The sequence below is a fragment of the Sinohyriopsis cumingii genome, chromosome 17 (assembly GCF_028554795.1).
Source record: "Sinohyriopsis cumingii isolate HCF-2022 chromosome 17, ASM2855479v2, whole genome shotgun sequence".
NCBI lineage: Eukaryota > Metazoa > Mollusca > Bivalvia > Unionida > Unionidae > Sinohyriopsis > Sinohyriopsis cumingii.
Window position 1 is genome coordinate 82,803,321 of NC_142977.1, and position 21,373 is coordinate 82,824,693.

Here is a 21,373-nt window from a genome sequence, read left to right on the forward strand (position 1 = left end):
CCTCAAACTGATATTTTCAAATAAATTTCTTTCAATTTTTTTTTTCTTTGTACTACCTTTTTATTACATGACTGGCTATACAGAAGTCTTCACTATATATTTACCAAATGGCCAGAATTTAAATAAAATTTAAACTCTGGAATTCTCAGGAAAAGAACCTGCTTTATATATGAAGGAAATTTAACAAGAATAAAAAGACACTCAGCCATGCAATTTAAATAACATCAACCTGAATCTATTTTTTCATCCCTTCTGCTATCCACAACTGATAAAATTCCCAATATTGAAAGAAGTACCCCAAGCAAACTGATGTTAATTCTAAAATCTAGGAGATAATTTGAGAAATTTTGTGGCAGCAGGGCCTGGTCTGATAAAATTCAGCTAAAAGACTCAACCAGAAATTACTGTATATTAGATGCTATGCATTCTGAGGTATGCTTACTGAGAAAGTATCATTTTATTGTTTTAATGCATAAGAGTAAGATAAAGTGCTGTTGTTTGGATGAAATGCTAGAGCACGTTGCCCGAAGAAGAATATAATGTTTATAAATATAAATTAACAGTCTAGAACAAGGACTAATGGAACTGTGGTACTAGAAATGAAGCAGCAGTGAATCCAGAATGGAAAACTGCATGTTTTGGTATATCAAATGATACATATACTTTCTTCTGATGCATTTAATTAAATCAATCAATACATATAAATTAAATGTACTAAATATCAAGCAAGGCCCCAAAAATATTTGGAGTTGCTGCTCAATGGTATTCAAAAAATAACATTCATAGGTAGTTTGTTAAAGGTAGATGTGGCTCAAAACTAAATGTTTCAGGTAGCTGCAACTCAAATGTTTCAGGTAGATTCAACTTAAATCTAAATGCTTCATGTATATAGAACTCAAAACTAAATGTTCCACATAGATGCAACTCAAAAGCTAAATTGTTTAGTTAGTTGAAACTCAAAACTAAATCACTCAGGCAGATGCAGATTTAAATAAAAATTACGTCCATGGCTCTCAATGGCCAATCCACACACTTTATGTTACAGAGTCCAAAATATGAAATATATTAATGTGTCTTCCTGTTATAAGTGTATGCATAAAGCCCCTACCAACTCCATTTAAAACATAACTATGAATAAAGCCCCTACCAACCCCATTTAAAACATAACCATGCATAAAGCCCTAACCAAGTCCATTTAAAATATAACTATGCATAAAGCCCCTACCAAACCCATTTAAAACATAACTATGCATAAAGCCCCTACCAATCCCATTTAAAACATAACTATGCATAAAGCCCCTACCAACCCCTGCATAAAGCCCCTACCAACCCCATTTAAAACATAACTATGCATAAAGCCAACAACAACCCAATTTAAAACATAACTATGCATAAAGCCCCTACCAACCCCATTTAAAACATAACTATGCATAAAGCCACTACCAACCCCATTTAAAACATAACTATGCATAAAGCCCCTTCCATCCCCATTTAAAACATAACTATGCATAAAGCCCCTAACAACCCCATTTAAAACATAACTATGCATAAGGCCCCTACCAACCCCATTTAAAACATAACTGTGCATAAAGCCCCTACCAACCCCATTTAAAACATAACTATGCATTAAGCCCCTACCAAACCCATTTAAAACATAACTGTATGCATAAAGCCCCCACCAAACCCATTTAAAACATAACTGTATGCATAAAGCCCCTACCAACCCCATTTAAAACATAACTGCAATTTTCTGTATCATTTCCTTATTACCATCTACCATTGCCCAGGGATGAAAGTAAAAAAATTATACACGTCATGCAATACGTTCACCACTAAGTGGCAACTGATCCAGTGGCTACCCATCAAGTGGCATTTTTCACCAGTTTTAGATGAGTAACATAACAATGATGTTCAAATTTGTTGAAGAATAGTATGAGAGGAATATTCTCAGAGAAACATAATTTATTAAACATAATTTATTACAAGTTTTTTTCTCTAATACAATCCCTGAAAATAGAAAGTAGAAATAGAAAAATATTTGAGAGAAAAAGGAAATGCTGGGCAGCAGAAATGAGTGACACATAACCCAAGTTATAGACAGATAGACAGAGGTAAAGATTGATGGACCAATAAAAGGTATCGTAATATATATAATGCTAAAAAAAAATGTCCATGAGGATAATTAGCAAATTACACTTTTTCCTTTGTATTAACTTACCCCCATCCCTGAAACCTACCACATTTCCCCTGAAGGTCAGAACCAAAAGCCCATTAAAAATAACATGTCTTCCTATGAGAACATTTGTTTCAAAATAATAACACTATAATGGGGATTTTGCAAATTTAGCATCAGACCCCAAAGAAGTGGACCCAAATATATGACTCCTCTTGTGTATGGCATACAAACACAATAATAAGCTATAATGTCTAATTCTATATGGCATACAGATATGATATGTCAAATTCCATATGGCATACAGACATTGTAACAATTCAGCTATGTCAAATTCCATATGGCATAAAGACATGATAACAACTAATGTATATCAAATTCCATTCAGCATACATATATGATAACAACTAATATATGTCAAATTCCATATGGCTAAGAGATATGATAACAACTAATCTATCTCAAATTCCATATGGCAAACAGACATGATAACAACTAAACTATGTCAAATTCCATATGGGCATACAGACATGATAACAACTAAGCTATGTCAAATTCCATATGGCATACAGACATTGTAAAAACTCAGCTATGTCAAATTCATATGGCATAAAGACATGATAACAACTAAGCTATGTCAATTTCCATATGTCATACAGAGATTGTAACAACTAAGCTATGTCAAATTCCATATGGCATACAGAGATTGTAACAACTAAGCTATGTCAAATTCCATATGGCATACATATATGATAACAACTAATCTATGTCAAATTCCATATGGCATACAGACTGTAAAAACTCAGCTATGTCAAATTCATACAGCATACAGACATGATAACAACTAAGCTATGTCAATTTCCATATGTCATGCAGACATGATAACAACTATGTCAAATTCTACCAGTGGTTAAAGAGGAGATGTAAAAATGACAGACAGATGGTGAGATGGACATATGGGTAGAAGGAGGATATCACCACATCCTGAATTTTGTTTAAAGTGTAGTACTGGGGTAAGAAATTGGCCCCTTGCTCTTGGTGTTACGTCAAAACTTTATTCTTTCTAATAATTACAAGAGAATGTCTTAGAGATAATGGGCTCACAGTATAATCTTAAGAAAGTTTCTAAAACAAAATTTATCCTAATCTTAAAAAAACATAAACATTAAAATGGGCCTTCTAGAAATGTATCAACTCTAAAATCTACAATTTTTTTCAAGCCCAGAAGTTAAAATTGGCATTGTTCCAAGCGTACATGGTTTTACAAAACACAATGTATAAAGAAGAAATGGAGGCCTACAATCATTTATCAAAGTTGTTGAAAAAGACAAAACAATCAAAAATTAAATCAAATCAGAGCTTGCATGTATATTTCACACAAAAGCTAGGAATCCAAAAATATGCAAATCAGGTCATCTAAAGCATAACAGCTGTTCTTACCAACAAGTGTATCACTGTCACCAGACATGCCAAGGGGGTTGAATTCCTCTACAACATCTGTTGTCACACCACTGTCATCATCAACTGCCTTCTCATCATCCCAGCACACATCACATCTGCAAGTTCCAGAAAGAATTGAGATGTTATTAAATTATTATTCATACCAAATTTAACAAGTTCAAGGAGTATTGTTATATCTATCTCATCCCTAAGCCGCTCCAAAAATTACAAAACTATCCAAGCAGTGACCTATTCATATAGTCACAAAACTGTCTGAGCCATGGCCTTCTTCCAGTCATAATAATGTCTAAACAACAACTTGTCCCCAAAGTCAGAATACTAAGTCATGGTCTGTCAACAATACTCTCTAAGCCATGATGACTTATCCACATAGTCACAATACTGTCTAAGCCATGACCTGTCAACATAGTTACAGCACTGTCTGAGCCATGACCTGTCCCCATAGTTACAATACCATCTGAGCCATGAACTATCACTAAAGTCAAAATACTGTCTGAGCCATGAACTATCACTAAAGTCAAAATACTGTCTGAGCCATGACCTGTCTCCATAGTTACAATACCATCTGAGCCATGAACTATCACTAAAGTCAAAATACTGTCTGAGCCATGACCTGTCTCCATAGTTACAATACCATCTGAGCCATGAACTATCACTGAAGTCAAAATACTGTCTTAACAATGATCTGGCAAATAGTATAAAAAATAAATGTCTGAGCCATGACCTGGCACAGAAACTGAAATCATGCACATTTTAACAAAAAAGCTTAATTTCTACAACTTTACTCAGAATATAAATACTCACTTTTAAGTTGGGTCCAACTGCAAATGAAAAAAGAATCTGATCTGCCACTGCATAATACACTGGCAGATCCGGGTCTATGTTATTTGTTCTATTGACTGCTCCTAGCAAGCTGCATAAATCCAGCTCTGCCACTGCATTATGCAATGGCAGATTTTAGGTCAACAGTGTTTCTACCAGTTTTGATGAGAAAGGGGCCAATTTGTGGATATTATTTGAAAAAGTGAAACAATTGTGTCATCATAAGGGACCAACCTCATAATAAAATGAGACATTTAAGTAGTCAATTTTACATGATATTAAACCCAAATAAATAACCATTTTTACCTTTTAATACAAGTTTCACTTCCTTTTTGACCTTCCTGTCAGTTTCTGTAGGTTTTACTGGCTTCTTCACTAGAGTCATCATATCTGTGGTCATTTTGACCACTTTCATAATCTGGACTTAGTAAAGAAACCTGTTTTCCATTGTTTCCATGTCTATCTCTAAACTTCATTGCATTTGGAAATGAAAAATGGTTCAACATATCATGTAACTGGGGGCATATGCTTATGGAAATCACAGGACTAAAAAGTTTTCTTATACTTAAAACTATTAATAAAACAGGAGTGGAAGTTACCGCAACACTAAGTCACTTAAATTTGTTTCATATTTTTGCATAAAAATTATTAATTATTCAGTCCAATGACTAGCCCACTCCCTGTCAGCCATTAAATATTATGGGATGTGCTGAATATATGCTCATTTCCAGAAGATCCCAAGCTTTGCCATATATATGGGATTAGCAGAACAGGGGTGGGGGGTAGATAGTCTGAGCATAGCAACCAATACAATCAGAAAAGATCACTTGATGGTTTTTGCTCATTTTCATAAAAACAATCATCAAGGAATTCAGACATTTATTGATTGGATGGTACATCTCTTTCAGATTAAAGGAAAATAAAACATGCTTTGTTGGTGGGGATGGATACAACTTTTGGCACATTAAAATATTTTTGCATGACTTGGTGTCTGATTTGTGCAAATACCATAAATGTACATCCAGGCTGAAATCAATGAAGTCTGCAATTGAATCCCATTTAAAAGCAAGAATATACAAGATAATATCTAAATCATGAAAACTGGGATGATGCAAATGTTTGTACATGTATCTTTAAATACATGCAAAATTGTAATGGTACTAATAAACTTTTGGAATTTTGTATCTGGCTAAATGTTTGTACTCAATTCAAAACAATGTGGATTAAATGATCACCTGTATCAAGGAATTATCTATGTTAAGTATGCTTTTTGTTACAAACTTAACATGTGTCTTTACTTTGCAATTTTTTTATATCATGCTAACACAAATCTAATGGCTAATCCCAGACTGTGTAAAGAGATCACATGGTACTAATTACAGTGAATCACTAAGGAAGTCTCAAACATGTTAAAATTTAAATCTTAATTACAATAAAAACCAATACCTGTGTACGAGTTTCAACTGTAACAATTTATTTCCAAGCCTGAATATGAATTTCAAGTTTCTTAGAAACTTCCAATGTCCCAATAAGGACATTTTATTGCTGGTACAAAAAATCAGTCCCATAAGACATATATAGCAAAAATGAATATTTTCAAGGTCTGGTATATTGTGTTTCATATGTATATATGAGCTTATTAGCATATAATTAAATATTGTAGTCAAATGAAATCAGCAAGAATATTCTTTGTTTGAAATTAAATTGTGTGACATTGACACATTATAACGTGTGCGTACAGAAATGTAATTGTGCTATATATTTCCTTACATTCTTCTTGTAATAATTTTCCATTAAATTCTGACACATAATGTACTATCCTGGAATTATCAAAAATTATCTTTCTTTGTGCACATTTTAATGGGTATTATCATGGGATTTACTGTTATGGATTCAATTAGAATAGTTGGTGATTATGAGTACTCTAACTATTCATGCCATTCCTTTGCCAAGTGTCTTATACATGTATCCACAAATGAATAGTTCTCTTCTGAAAATTCAATATTATTTATACAGTCAATATTCCGAAAGCATTTTTCATTTAAGCCTGGTAACTGTCTCATAAAAACCTGTAGTTTTACATTCCTCTCCACCCTTGTCATTTACAGTCTGGATGAAATACATACAACATTTTCTTCAGAAAACAGACTTGTTTTGATATAAAACATGATGGTATTGTGCAGAACCTGACCACTGTATCTTTATTGCATGTTACCATAATCATTTAGTGTCTGTTTGGTGATGTTTTTTGCACATCACTTTACTACCCGATATCAAATATTTATTAAAGATAAGAGTCATCTGGAAAAAATACAACTGACCTCAAAGACTAAAGAGTGAAGTAATACATAATAATTATATAAAAATTAAATAATTAAGCAATAATTGACCTGTGCAAACTACAAACAGCCATAGTGCCCAGATGATGAAATATTAGCCAGCAAATACCATTCCTGTCTGGGGCTACAAACTTCTGTTTTTCCCAAGGGGAATTTACTCAGACACTCATCATAATCAGTTAAATCTCAATAATAAAGTGATGCCAGAGAGTATAATTAGTCTTCCATGAGTCTCTCTTGATATCAAACCTCACCAGCAGAGTGATGTCTGACTGAAACATGAGTATCAAAAGTCTGTGCCTGAGATAAAATTTCACCAACAGGGTGATGTCTGACTAAACCTAGAGTTCCAAAGAATGTGCATGAGATAAAATTTCACCAGCAGGGTGATGTCTGACTAGAACTAGAGTCCCAAAGACTGTGCATGAGATAAAACTTCACCATAAGAGCAATGCCAGATAAGAATTTGAGTCCCAAGAGCCTGTGCTTGAGATTAAACCTCTCATCATCAGAGTGATATCAGAAACTGAGACTAGTCTCGCAAGAGTCTATGCTGGTAAACAAAGCTGTGCCTAAGATTTTGCTTACAACAGCAGCCAGTGTCTATCCCTACTGCAATTTAAATCTACTTTTATTGATTAAATTGTTGTCTCTTGGTGCCCCTCTCCTCTCTTTCTTATAACACCTACCCCTGCCAGCATGGCACTTGTTTTCTGTCTCCTATATCTGCTGGTATGTATTCCACATCACATTCATAGGCCCTGAAAGAAAAATCCACTAAAGTTACAAAGGCACAAATATTTCTCATGCATTGAGAATAACTGCTGGTTGGTTGATTGTCATTTGGAGAGCAACAGTTGATTGGTGGGTTGTCATTTGGAGGACAACAGTTGATTGGTGCGTTGTCATTTGGAGAACAACAGTTGGTTGGTGGGGTTTCACGGGAAAACAACAGTTGGATGGTGAGTTGTCGTTTGGAAAATAATGGTCGGTGGGTTGTCATTTGAAAAACAACAGTTGGTTGGTGGGTTGTCATTTGGAAAATAACAGTTGATTGATAGGTTGTCATCTGGAAAACAACAGTTGGTTGGTGGGTTTCACTTTCGGCACCTTTCTGGGCTCTATCATGCCAAAAAAATGTGAGCCAACACACTTTCCAAGGACACATTGAGAAAACTCACCTGGCCAAACACTTTTTTTACAACAAATCTCAGGCAGCTCCCAAATTACTTTGTTGAATTTATACTTTGCTATATGCCTAGTAAAATATACTGCTGTCTATTACCTAGTATTCAATTTCACATTATTGTAACAGTAAATCTGTACTATTTGTAATCATGCTGACCAATGTTTCAGTCTATTGCTATTTTCACAAAAAATCTATAGGAGTGATTTATTACAGATCTCATCAAATGAAATTATTTAATTTTTTTAAAAACAGCAAATGCATGATGCTAATAAGAGTTTTTGTACGTTCAATGGTTTTATTTAAATTTACATTTCCTACTAATTACTCCAAACAATTCTGATCTGTGTAATGAATCTTCTTCCATGAAAGGATATGTATTATAGTTTGTACCAAAACGATTCACTGCATTGAATATTGCTGATTTTCCAAAAGCTACTGCACCATTTTATTGGTAGAAAGGAAAGAAAATGATAAAAAGAAGGATTTATGGCATAATGAAACTTGTCTCATTGTTAATCTATGGGTTCTTCTTTCTGCATTTCTTTTATACAGATCAAACATTGACTTTCAGTATCACCAAGGCAATGACTGTCATTTGGAAAAGACTCTAGAGGACACGTATGCCAAAATTAATCAGTTAAAATTCAATACAACATGACTAACTCAAACAGGAGCATAACTAAGTCATTTTGACAGAAATAGGTGAATACAGAACTTTATTTAGGTTTCTAAGACATTAAATGCATTGCCAACTTTGCTTAAAATCCAAGGAATGCTTCAAGACCTGTTTGACAGAAAGAAAACTTCTCAAAAAAAGGGAGAGGTCTTCACTCAATTACTTTTACTGAAGATGAGATTAACATGAATGACATATGTCGACATACTGTTTACTAGTTCCCTATGTAGCTATATAAAATATTTGCACAAAAACCATTTTTTTCCCTTCAATCAGAGTGACCTTGGTCTTGACCTTTTAACCCCAAAATGTATAGCCTTCTTTCTTATGCTAAGTGCAAGTCATCCACAGAGTAAGGGCCAGGTCTGTGATGTAGAACTAATTTTAATGAGCTGAAACCATTTTTGTCTTGAAGTCAGCGATATTGATCTCTCGACTTTTGATACCAGACACAATCGTTTTCTTCCATACCCCAAGTGCAAGCATTCCATAAAATTTGCTGGAAATATGTCATGTATCTCCAATGTTACTGTTTGGAATACTTGACCTTTGACTTCTGAGCCAGAAATCAATAGGCTTCTTCCTTAAAACAAGTACAAGTAAAGTCTGGTAACTGCTGTAGATGATAGAGAACTTGAGTTATTGTTCAAAAAGTAAATTTTAAACACTTACGTTTCTAAATAAATACTTACCTAATCACATTAATGCTAGGTAAATAAACTCCACCATCTCTCAAAAACCCAGCAATTCAGGAAAGAGAAAAATTTCATCTTTCCCATTTCTCTTCTATGGAACATATAGACAAAGGGCAAACACTTTTACCCATTACCTCCACTTACCATCACAGTGGCTACCCATGAAACAGATGTTTACCAGTTTAATCTGAGCAATATAACAATGATGTCACATTTGTGGGGAGTGTGAGGGTTTAAGAATAATTTGATCAAGGAAGCATTCTGGGAAAAATATAATTTACTAAAAGTTTACGTTCTCTATCCAATATATTCCCAGACCAAATCAAAATTAGGAGAATAGGTAAAAGAAAGAGGAATTGCATGAATATCCTACCCTTATCACTGGCACACTTTGTTGTGAGAGTGGCTGGATGAAGGATAAACTGATGTCCTAACATGAGGATAGCACAACTAATTGTCACATAACCCATGACAACAAATATCTGAATTTGTGGAAGAGGTTGATCCAAGATAGCTGAAAACAAAGGAACTTGTCACCAACCTGCTGTCTGTGTGTGGACAGATATGGTGGCAAGTAAGCAATGACTGTCTTTAGGATGGAGAAACCTTGCCTACTATTCCATTTATTGAACTGACTCCAGAAATTTGACTGAGGTCTTAAAGGCTGCATTCTTCCTCCTATCTTTTCACAGATGATAATCTCACCCTTGCAGATGAAATTTATTTGACAAGAACATCAGAGCACGTTTGAGGCAGTTCTTTATTATTATAAAGAAAATTGGGTAATTTGGCATCTTCAATTCGATGTATTACAAAACTAAAGACTGAATGCCATATTGCATTGCCTATTTCCTAGTCAAGTGGAAAACTACATAAATTGACCCTTGTGGAAGCTCAGAGAGTACAATATTTACTGTAACCAAGTGCCAAACTTGCCAAAATAAATAAATGCCTAAATTTCATATACCATAAATCTGCTATATTACACATAATATACAAGTTTCCTGTTATGCAGCGTGTGTGGGCACAATTGTCCTTATCACTGGTCAAAGGATTGAAACCATTCTTAAGGTTTTTTTTAATGAATAAGGTACAAACAGCAAAAAGCTGACAATATCATGCAGGATACCAAAAGAAATAAGCTACTTTAATCTGATATAAATATTGCTGGCCAATAAGTCTGAGCATAAAATAAAATGAAAATTTGCTTGTTCTGAGTGAATAATGACTATAATATATGTTGTTGGTGAGGTTTTCACCCACTCAATTAAATATATGTTATTCTCTTGATCCAAGCAGATATCCTTTACATGTTAACTTAAAGACAATATTCTTTATCTCTGAGAAATATTGGAATTTCCTCAAGTCTAAGGAATTTCTTAACTTCATTTTTAAAGAATAAAAAAGCATACAGGTGAACAAATTAAAATCAAGGAGTTATTTTTCATTATTTCTACCAACTCTCGCTAAAATATAAATATTATTAAATGATTCAGAAGTGAGATAATGTAACATTTTAATTTGATCAAAGAAATTTTAGAAATTTACTTAAACAGTGCTAGGTCATATTCTTGATAAGAAATATAAACAAATTAACTGGGAACTGTCAATCATGATGCTGTTAGAAGAGCAGCATACCCCCAGATTGAAATAGATGCTGGTTTATAATTATTCATTTTAAACCAATCAAACAAGCCAATTCCACATCAGGGCTCGAATTTAACACAAATTTCATTGTAGCCAGAAGGACTAGTATATAGAGAAATTTACTAGTCCTGCCAAATCTTTACTAGTCCTGTTCACAAAACAATGTCACACAGCTTTCATGTACGTTTACCAATTCAATTTTAAAGTTTGAACAACCCGCAACAAAACTGGAAGTTTTCTGTGTGTTTGTTTTTGCGAATTGAGTACACCAGTTACACCACATAACATTCCTTTCCTCATCATAATTCAGCCATTCCCCATCTTTTGTCCATTTCTTCTGAAATTTTCCATTACGCTTTTCCCTATCATAAGAATTATTCCTATCATTCTCATTCAACTTTTGCTTTCTTCCGGTGGCTGAACACCTTCTATCAAATGCCACATTTTGCCTATCTTATAAGGAGGAAATTGTACCTTGTTTTGAAATATGAGATGTTATAGTATAGCTGACGCGAATTATTTAAAGCAAGAAAAGGAAGGGCACAGTGTCCTTTATATAAGAAAGTCAGAGCAAGAAACACATTTCAAAACACTTGTCTTTGCCCCCTCCCACAATGAAATGGCCTCTCCCTAACAAAGACTTAACTTCAGCGGATGTTCTGCATCATCAAAGCAGTGGCTATTGTAAACAGTTATAAAATATTAGCATCAGAAGATAGTGTTAGTTTCAGCTTGGAAAAGGTGTGTTCCCTTCAAACAAAGCTATCTGACACTCGGCGCATTGTATTTAACAGCTCCAATTACGTTATCGTAAGTCGTAAGTTTGGTAATTGTTTCTAATTAATCGAACCTCAATGTATTGTTGAAATTAATAATAAGGTGGAAAATTTTCAAATCTTAGATGCCCTTGCTCAGAGATTTTAATTCCCAACAAATATATGGCATTCTGCTTGGATATCTCCATGTGTATTCAATTATTTGTTCATTCTTGTAAGGGAAAAATATAAAAACTATTCTTATCATCATAGAAAAAGTAGTTGTATGGAAAGGATGTGTCAATAACGTAATCGTAATAAACTGATCTAATTCTTATAATTATTTCGATGGAAATGTAAAATATGTAGTTACCTGTTTGAGACTGTTGGAGCGTTTGGGTAGCAAGCAAAAAAAAAAGAACCTTAAACAAAAAAACGTGCAAACTAATTTCTTTGAATAGTTTTTGCCATGTTCTTTTGTGTGGTATACAGCTTTGTAGTTTGTTACTGTGGTCAAGCAAATATAGTGTGATACCATGTCATTTTCTCACTTAATTCATTATCAGATTAATTAGGATCAATTACCAAACTTCCGTTTTTAATGACGGGACCATAATTTGTGCTGTTAAGTGAAATGCACAAAATCAGACGGATTCTTGTTATAGAAATGCACCTTACCGAGGCAGAAATTGACTTTATCTTCTCATACTAATATTTTATGACTGTGTTCACAATGGCCACTGCTTTGATTCTACAGAACATCTGCTAAGTAAAGTCTTTATTAAGGAATGGCGTAAACAAACTCTGACTATTGATAACCAAAACTTACTAGTCCATCAGACTATTAACATTATGAAAGTTACTAGTCCGACAAGAAATCTGCTAGCCTCGGGCTAGCGGACTACCGCTAATTTCGAGCCCTGCACATGGAAAATGAAATTACAGTTTATTTTCATTTATTTAAACATGGGTGTAATTACAATGGTTTTGTGAAAATGACATTTTTGTTAGTGTTTAAATTCATGGACATGGTGGTGGAAATATAATATGTATAGCAGGGCAAGTTGAAACTTTGATGGGCAAGTAAAATCGTTTGTCTGGATTGATCTAATAAATTTGAAAGCAGGATAAATATGTTTGTGTAATTTCATGAAAATGAAAATGGGGAAACAATACGGTAGGATTTGTTCAGCCCATGAATTGATGAAAGGTCTAATTGATTAATGACTTCAAGATAAGACCTATCTTATTTCTCTTATACATTAATGACCCGCCATTCTGTACGGAAAACAATGAAACTCATATGTATATAGATGATGCAACATTCTGCACATTGGATCAAGCAATCAACACAATCCAAGACAGCACGATTTTAATCATACCAGTAAGTGGTGTCAAGACAATGGAATGTACATACATACCAAAAAGACCACTTAAATGCTAGCAGAAACATCAAACAGATTATACTTGCAAACCCCTTTTGATTGTGTGCAAATGATGAATATATATCTAATATAGACAGCAATAAGCTCCTACAAGCATATGCTAATGATAAACAAATTTGAAATCATCACATGAATCAGGTCTGTAACACAATTGCCTCCAAACTAACACTACTGCAAAATGAAAGAAATATCTACCATGGAAGGAATCTTTTCTGTGCTACTTACATATTACCTATTATGAATTAGTGTTGCGAAGCATGGACAGCCCTTCATAATTTCAGGCTTCTTTACCTGAATATGTGCTTGTCCAATCATACGTGTATTTTGGTTGATAAAACCCTTCATAATTTAACACCTCTCTGCCTGAAGTGTTTGTCCAATCACACATGTATTTTGGTTGATAACACCATTCATAATTTAACACCTCTTGACCTGAATGATGTGCTTGTCCAATCACACATCTATTTTGGTTGATAAAACCCTTCATAATTTAACACCTCTTGACCTGAATGATGTGTTTCTCCAATCACACATGTATTTTGGTTGATAACACCATTCATAATTTAACACCTCTTGACCTGAATGATGTGCTTGTCCAATCACACATGTATTTTGGTTGATAAAACCCTTCATAATTTAACACCTCTTTGCCTGAAGTGTTTGTCCAATCACACATGTATTTTGGTTGATAACACCATTCATAATTTAACACCTCTTGACTTGAATGACATGCTTGTCCTACCATACATGTATTTTGGTTGATAACACCTTTCATAATTTAACACCTCTTGACTTGAATGATATGCTTGTCCAATCATATATGTATTTTGGTTGATAAAACCCTTCATAATTTAACACCTCTTGACCTGAATGATATGCTTGTCCAATCATACATGTATTTTGGTTGATAACACCATTCATAATTTAACACCTCTTGACCTGAATGATGTGCTTGTCCAATCATACATGTATTTTGGTTGATAACACCATTCATAATTTAACACCTCTTTACCTGAATGATGGGGGCCCCGAGTGGCCGAGTGGTCTAAAGCGCTCTCCATTACGGATCACTGCCATCTCACCTCTGTCTGCGTGGGTTCGAGTCTTGGATTCGGCTAATGTGGGTATGTGAGAAAGCCTGCCAGTAGCTTCTCGTGGGTCGGTGGTTCTTTCCGGGGTTTTACCGGGTTCTTCCTCCACCATTAATACTGGCCGCCATGTATAGCCAATCGCGTGCTGAAAAATGGCGTTAAGCCCTACAACAACAACAACAACAACCTGAATGATGTGCTTGTCCAATCATACATGTATTTTGGTTGATAACACCATTCATAATTTAACACCTCTTGACCTGAATGATGTGCTTGTCCAATCATACAAGTATTTTGGTTGATAACACCATTCATAATTTAACACCTCTTGACCTGAATGATGTGCCTGTCCAATCATATATGTATTTTGGTTGATAAAACCCTTCATAATTTAACACCTCTTGACTTGAATGATGTGCTTGTCCAATCACACATGTATTTTGGTTGATAACACCATTCATAATTTAACACCTCTTGACCTGAATGATGTGCCTCTCCAATCATATATGTAATTTGGTTGATAACACCCTTCATAATTTAACACCTCTTGACCTGAATGATGTGCTTGTCCAATCATACATGTATTTTGGTTGATAACACCATTCATAATTTAACACCTCTTGACCTGAATGATAAGCTTGTCCAATCACACATGTATTTTGGTTGATAACACCATTCAAAATTTAACACTTCTTGCCTTGAATGATGTGCTTGTCCAATCATACCATGTATTTTGGTTGATAAAACCCTTCATAATTTAACACGCCTTGACCTGAATGATGTGCTTGTCCAATCATACATGTATTTTGGTTGATAAAACCATTCATAATTTAACACCTCTTAACCTGAATGATGTGCTTGTCCAATCATACGTGTATTTTGGTTGATAACACCATTCATAATTTAACACCTCTTGACCTGAATGATGTGTTTGTCCAATCATGCGTGTATTTTGGTTGATAAAACCCTTCATAATTTAACACCTCTTGACTTGAATGATGTGCTTGTCCAATCACACATGTATTTTGATTGATAACACCATTCATAATTTAACACCTCTTGACCTGAATGATATGCTTGTCCAATCACACATGTATTTTGGTTGATAACACCATTCAAAATTTAACACTTCTTGCCTTGAATGATGTGCTTGTCCAATCATACATGTATTTTGGTTGATAAAACCCTTCATAATTTAACACCTCTTGACCTAAATGATGTGCTTGTCCAATCACACATGTATTTTGGTTGATAAAACCCTTCATAATTTAACACCTCTTGACCTGAATGATGTGCTTGTCCAATCATACATGTATTTTGGTTGATAACACCATTCATAATTTAACACCTCTTGACGTGAATGATGTGCTTGTCCAATCATACATGTATTTTGGTTGATAACACCATTCATAATTTAACACCTCTTGACCTGAATGATGTGCTTGTCCAATCATACGTGTATTATGGTTGATAAAACCCTTCATAATTTAACACCTCTTGACCTGAATGATGTGCTTGTCCAATCATACATGTATTTTGGTTGATAACACCATTCATAATTTAACACCTCTTGACCTGAATGATGTGCTTGTCCAATCACACATGTATTTTGGTTGATAAAACCCTTCATAATTTAACACCTCTTGACCTGAATGATGTGCTTGTCCAATCACACATGTATTTTGGTTGATAACACCATTCATAATTTAACACCTCTTGACCTGAATGATATGCTTGTCCAATCACACATGTATTTTGGTTGATAAAACCCTTCATAATTTAACACCTCTTGACCTGAATGATGTGCTTGTCAAATCACACATGTATTTTGGTTGATAACACCATTCATAATTTAACACCTCTTGACCTGAATGATATGCTTGTCCAATCACACATGTATTTTGGTTGATAACACCATTCAAAATTTAACACTTCTTGCCTTGAATGATGTGCTTGTCCAATCACACATGTATTTTGGTTGATAAAACCCTTCATAATTTAACACCTCTTGACCTGAATGATGTGCTTGTCCAATCATACCATGTATTTTGGTTGATAAAACCCTTCATAATTTAACACGCCTTGACCTGAATGATGTGCTTGTCCAATCATACATGTATTTTGGTTGATAAAACCCTTCATAATTTAACACCTCTTAACCTGAATGATGTGCTTGTCCAATCATACGTGTATTTTGGTTGATAACACCATTCATAATTTAACACCTCTTGACCTGAATGATGTGTTTGTCCAATCATGCGTGTATTTTGGTTGATAAAACCCTTCATAATTTAACACCTCTTGACTTGAATGATGTGCTTGTCCAATCACACATGTATTTTGATTGATAACACCATTCATAATTTAACACCTCTTGACCTGAATGATATGCTTGTCCAATCACACATGTATTTTGGTTGATAACACCATTCAAAATTTAACACTTCTTGCCTTGAATGATGTGCTTGTCCAATCATACATGTATTTTGGTTGATAAAACCCTTCATAATTTAACACGTCTTGACCTGAATGATGTGCTTGTCCAATCATACATGTATTTTGGTTGATAACACCATTCATAATTTAACACCTCTTGACCTGAATGATATGCTTGTCCAATCACACATGTATTTTGGTTGATAACACCATTCAAAATTTAACACTTCTTGCCTTGAATGATGTGCTTGTCCAATCATACATGTATTTTGGTTGATAAAACCCTTCATAATTTAACACGTCTTGACCTGAATGATGTGCTTGTCCAATCATACATGTATTTTGGTTGATAACACCATTCATAATTTAACACCTCTTGACCTGAATAATGTGCTTGTCCAATCATACGTGTATTTTGGTTGATAACACCATTCATAATTTAACACCTCTTGACCTGAATGATGTGTTTGTCCAATCATGCGTGTATTTTGGTTGATAAAACCCTTCATAATTTAACACCTCTTGACCTAAATGATGTGCTTGTCCAATCACACATGTATTTTGGTTGATAAAACCCTTCATAATTTAACACCTCTTGACCTGAATGATGTGCTTGTCCAATCATACATGTATTTTGGTTGATAACACCATTCATAATTTAACACCTCTTGACCTGAATGATGTGCTTGTCCAATCACACATGTATTTTGGTTGATAAAACCCTTCATAATTTAACACCTCTTGACCTAAATGATGTGCTTGTCCAATCACACATGTATTTTGGTTGATAAAACCCTTCATAATTTAACACCTCTTGACCTGAATGATGTGCTTGTCCAATCATACATGTATTTTGGTTGATAACACCATTCATAATTTAACACCTCTTGACCTGAATGATGTGCTTGTCCAATCACACATGTATTTTGGTTGATAAAACCCTTCATAATTTAACACCTCTTGACCTAAATGATGTGCTTGTCCAATCACACATGTATTTTGGTTGATAACACCATTCATAATTTAACACCTCTTGACCTGAATGATATGCTTGTCCAATCACACATGTATTTTGGTTGATAAAACCCTTCATAATTTAACACCTCTTGACCTGAATGATGTGCTTGTCAAATCACACATGTATTTTGGTTGATAACACCATTCATAATTTAACACCTCTTGACCTGAATGATATGCTTGTCCAATCACACATGTATTTTGGTTGATAACACCATTCAAAATTTAACACTTCTTGCCTTGAATGATGTGCTTGTCCAATCACACATGTATTTTGGTTGATAAAACCCTTCATAATTTAACACCTCTTGACCTGAATGATGTGCTTGTCAAATCACACATGTATTTTGGTTGATAACACCATTCATAATTTAACACCTCTTGACCTGAATGATATGCTTGTCCAATCATACATGTATTTTGGTTGATAACACCATTCATAATTTAACACCTCTTGACCTGAATGATGTGCTTGTCCAATCATACCATGTATTTTGGTTGATAAAAACCTTCATAATTTAACACGTCTTGACCTGAATGATGTGCTTGTCCAATCATACGTGTATTTTGGTTGATAACACCATAATTTAACACCTCTTGACCTGAATGATGTGCTTGTCCAATCATACATGTATTTTGGTTGATAAAACCCTTCATAATTTAACACCTCTTGACCTGAATGATGTGCTTGTCCAATCACACATGTATTTTGGTTGATAAAACCCTTTATAATTTAACACCTCTTGACCTGAATGATGTGCTTGTCCAATCAGACATGTATTTTGGTTGATAACACCATTCATAATTTAACACCTCTTGACTTGAATGATGTGCTTGTCCAATCACACATCTATTTTGGTTGATAAAACCCTTCATAATTTAACACCTCTTGACCTGATTGATGTGCTTGTCCAATCATACGTGTATTTTGGTTGATAACACCATTCATAATTTAACACCTCTTGACCTGAATGATGTGCTTGTCCAATCATGCGTGTATTTTGGTTGATAAAACCCTTCATAATTTAACACCTCTTGACCTGAATGATGTGCTTGTCCAATCACACATGTATTTTGGTTGATAAAACCCTTCATAATTTAACACCTCTTGACCTGAATGATGTGCTTGTCCAATCATACATGTATTTTGGTTGATAACACCATTCATAATTTAACACCTCTTGACCTGAATGATGTGCTTGTCCAATCATACATGTATTTTGGTTGATAAAACCCTTCATAATTTAACACCTCTTGACCTGAATGATGTGCTTGTCCAATCACACATGTATTTTGGTTGATAACACCATTCATAATTTAACACCTCTTGACCTGAATGATGTGCTTGTCCAATCATACGTGTATTTTGGTTGATAAAACCCTTCATAAGTTAACACCTCTTGACCTGAATGATGTGCTTGTCCAATCACACATGTATTTTGGTTGATAACACCATTCATAATTTAACACCTCTTGACCTGAATGATGTGCTTGTCCAATCACACATGTATTTTGGTTGATAAAACCCTTCATAATTTAACACCTCTTGACCTGAATGATGTGTTTGTCCAATCATACATGTATTTTGGTTGATAACACCATTCATAATTTAACACCTCTTGACGTGAATGATGTGCTTGTCCAATCATACGTGTATTTCGGTTGATAAAACCCTTCATAATTTAACACCTCTTGACCTGATTGATGTGCTTGTCCAATCATACATGTATTTTGGTTGGTAACACCATTCATAATTTAACACCTCTTGACCTGAATGATGTGCTTGTCCAATCACACATATATTTTGGTTGATAAAACCCTTCATAATTTAACACCTCTTGACCTGAATGATGTGCTTGTCCAATCACACATGTATTTTGGTTGATAAAACCCTTCATAATTTAACACCTCTTGACCTGAATGATATGCTTGTCCAATCACACATGTATTTTGGTTGATAAAACCCTTCATAATTTAACACCTCTTGACCTGAATGATGTGCTTGTCCAATCACACGTGTATTTTGGTTGATAACACCATTCATAATTTAACACCTCTTGACCTGAATGATGTGCTTGTCCAATCACACATGTATTTTGGTTGATAACACCATTCAAAATTTAACACTTCTTGCCTTGAATGATGTGCTTGTCCAATCATACCATGTATTTTGGTTGATAAAACCCTTCATAATTTAACACCTCTTGACCTGAATGATGTGCTTGTCCAATCACACATGTATTTTGGTTGATAAAACCCTTCATAATTTAACACCTCTTGACCTGAATGATGTGCTTGTCCAATCACACGTGTATTTTGGTTGATAACACCATTCATAATTTAACACCTCTTGACGTGAATGATGTGCTTGTCCAATCATACATGTATTTTGGTTGATAACACCATTCATAATTTAACACCTCTTTACCTGAATGATGTGCTTGTCCAATCATACGTGTATTTTGGTTGATAACACCCTTCATAATTTAACACCTCTTGACCTGAATGATGTGCTTGTCCAATCATACATGTATTTTGGTTGGTAACACCATTCATAATTTAACACCTCTTGACCTGAATGATGTGCTTGTCCAATCATGCGTGTATTTTGGTTGAGAAAACCCTTCATAATTTAACACCTCTTGACCTAAATGATGTGCTTGTCCAATCACACATGTATTTTGGTTGATAAAACCCTTCATAATTTAACACCTCTTGACCTGAATGATGTGCTTGTCCAATCATACATGTATTTTGGTTGATAAAACCCTTCATAATTTAACACCTCTTGACCTGAATGATGTGCTTGTCCAATCATACATGTATTTTGGTTGATAACACCATTCACAATTTAACACCTCTTGACGGGAATGATGTGCTTGTCCAATCATACATGTATTTTGGTTGATAACACCATTCATAATTTAACACCTCTTGACGTGAATGATGTGCTTGTCCAATCATACATGTATTTTGGTTGATAACACCATTCATAATTTAACACCTCTTGACCTGAATGATGTGCTTGTCCAATCATACGTGTATTTTGGTTGATAAAACCCTTCATAATTTAACACCTCTTGACCTGAATGATGTGCTTGTCCAATCACACATGTATTTTGGTTGATAAAACCCTTTATAATTTAACACCTCTTGACCTGAATGATGTGCTTGTCCAATCAGACATGTATTTTGGTTGATAACACCATTCATAATTTAACACCTCTTGACCTGAATGATGTGCTTGTCCAATCATACATCTATTTTGGTTGATAAAACCCTTCATAATTTAACACCTCTTGACCTGATTGATGTGCTTGTCCAATCATACGTGTATTTTGGTTGATAACACCATTCATAATTTAACACCTCTTGACCTGAATGATGTGCTTGTCCAATCATGCGTGTATTTTGGTTGATAAAACCCTTCATAATTTAACACCTCTTGACCTGAATGATGTGCTTGTCCAATCACACATGTATTTTGGTTGATAAAACCCTTCATAATTTAACACCTCTTGACCTGAATGATGTGCTTGTCCAATCATACATGTATTTTGGTTGATAACACCATTCATAATTTAACACCTCTTGACCTGAATGATGTGCTTGTCCAATCATACATGT

General features: G+C 34.5%; 1 protein-coding gene across 1 annotated transcript in view; it reads right to left on the minus strand.

The window, feature by feature from the left end:
* Window positions 1–21,373, minus strand: part of LOC149779326 (ceramide kinase-like protein) — an 88,763-nt gene that overhangs the window by 15,235 nt on the left and 52,155 nt on the right. Inside the window, exons 8-9 of the mRNA XM_089939941.1 lie at window positions 7,485–7,556; window positions 3,614–3,729 (exon numbers count right to left, since the gene is read on the minus strand). Of these exons, the coding sequence (XP_089796067.1) occupies window positions 3,614–3,729; window positions 7,485–7,556 (188 nt within the window). The remainder of the gene's footprint in view (window positions 1–3,613; window positions 3,730–7,484; window positions 7,557–21,373) is intronic.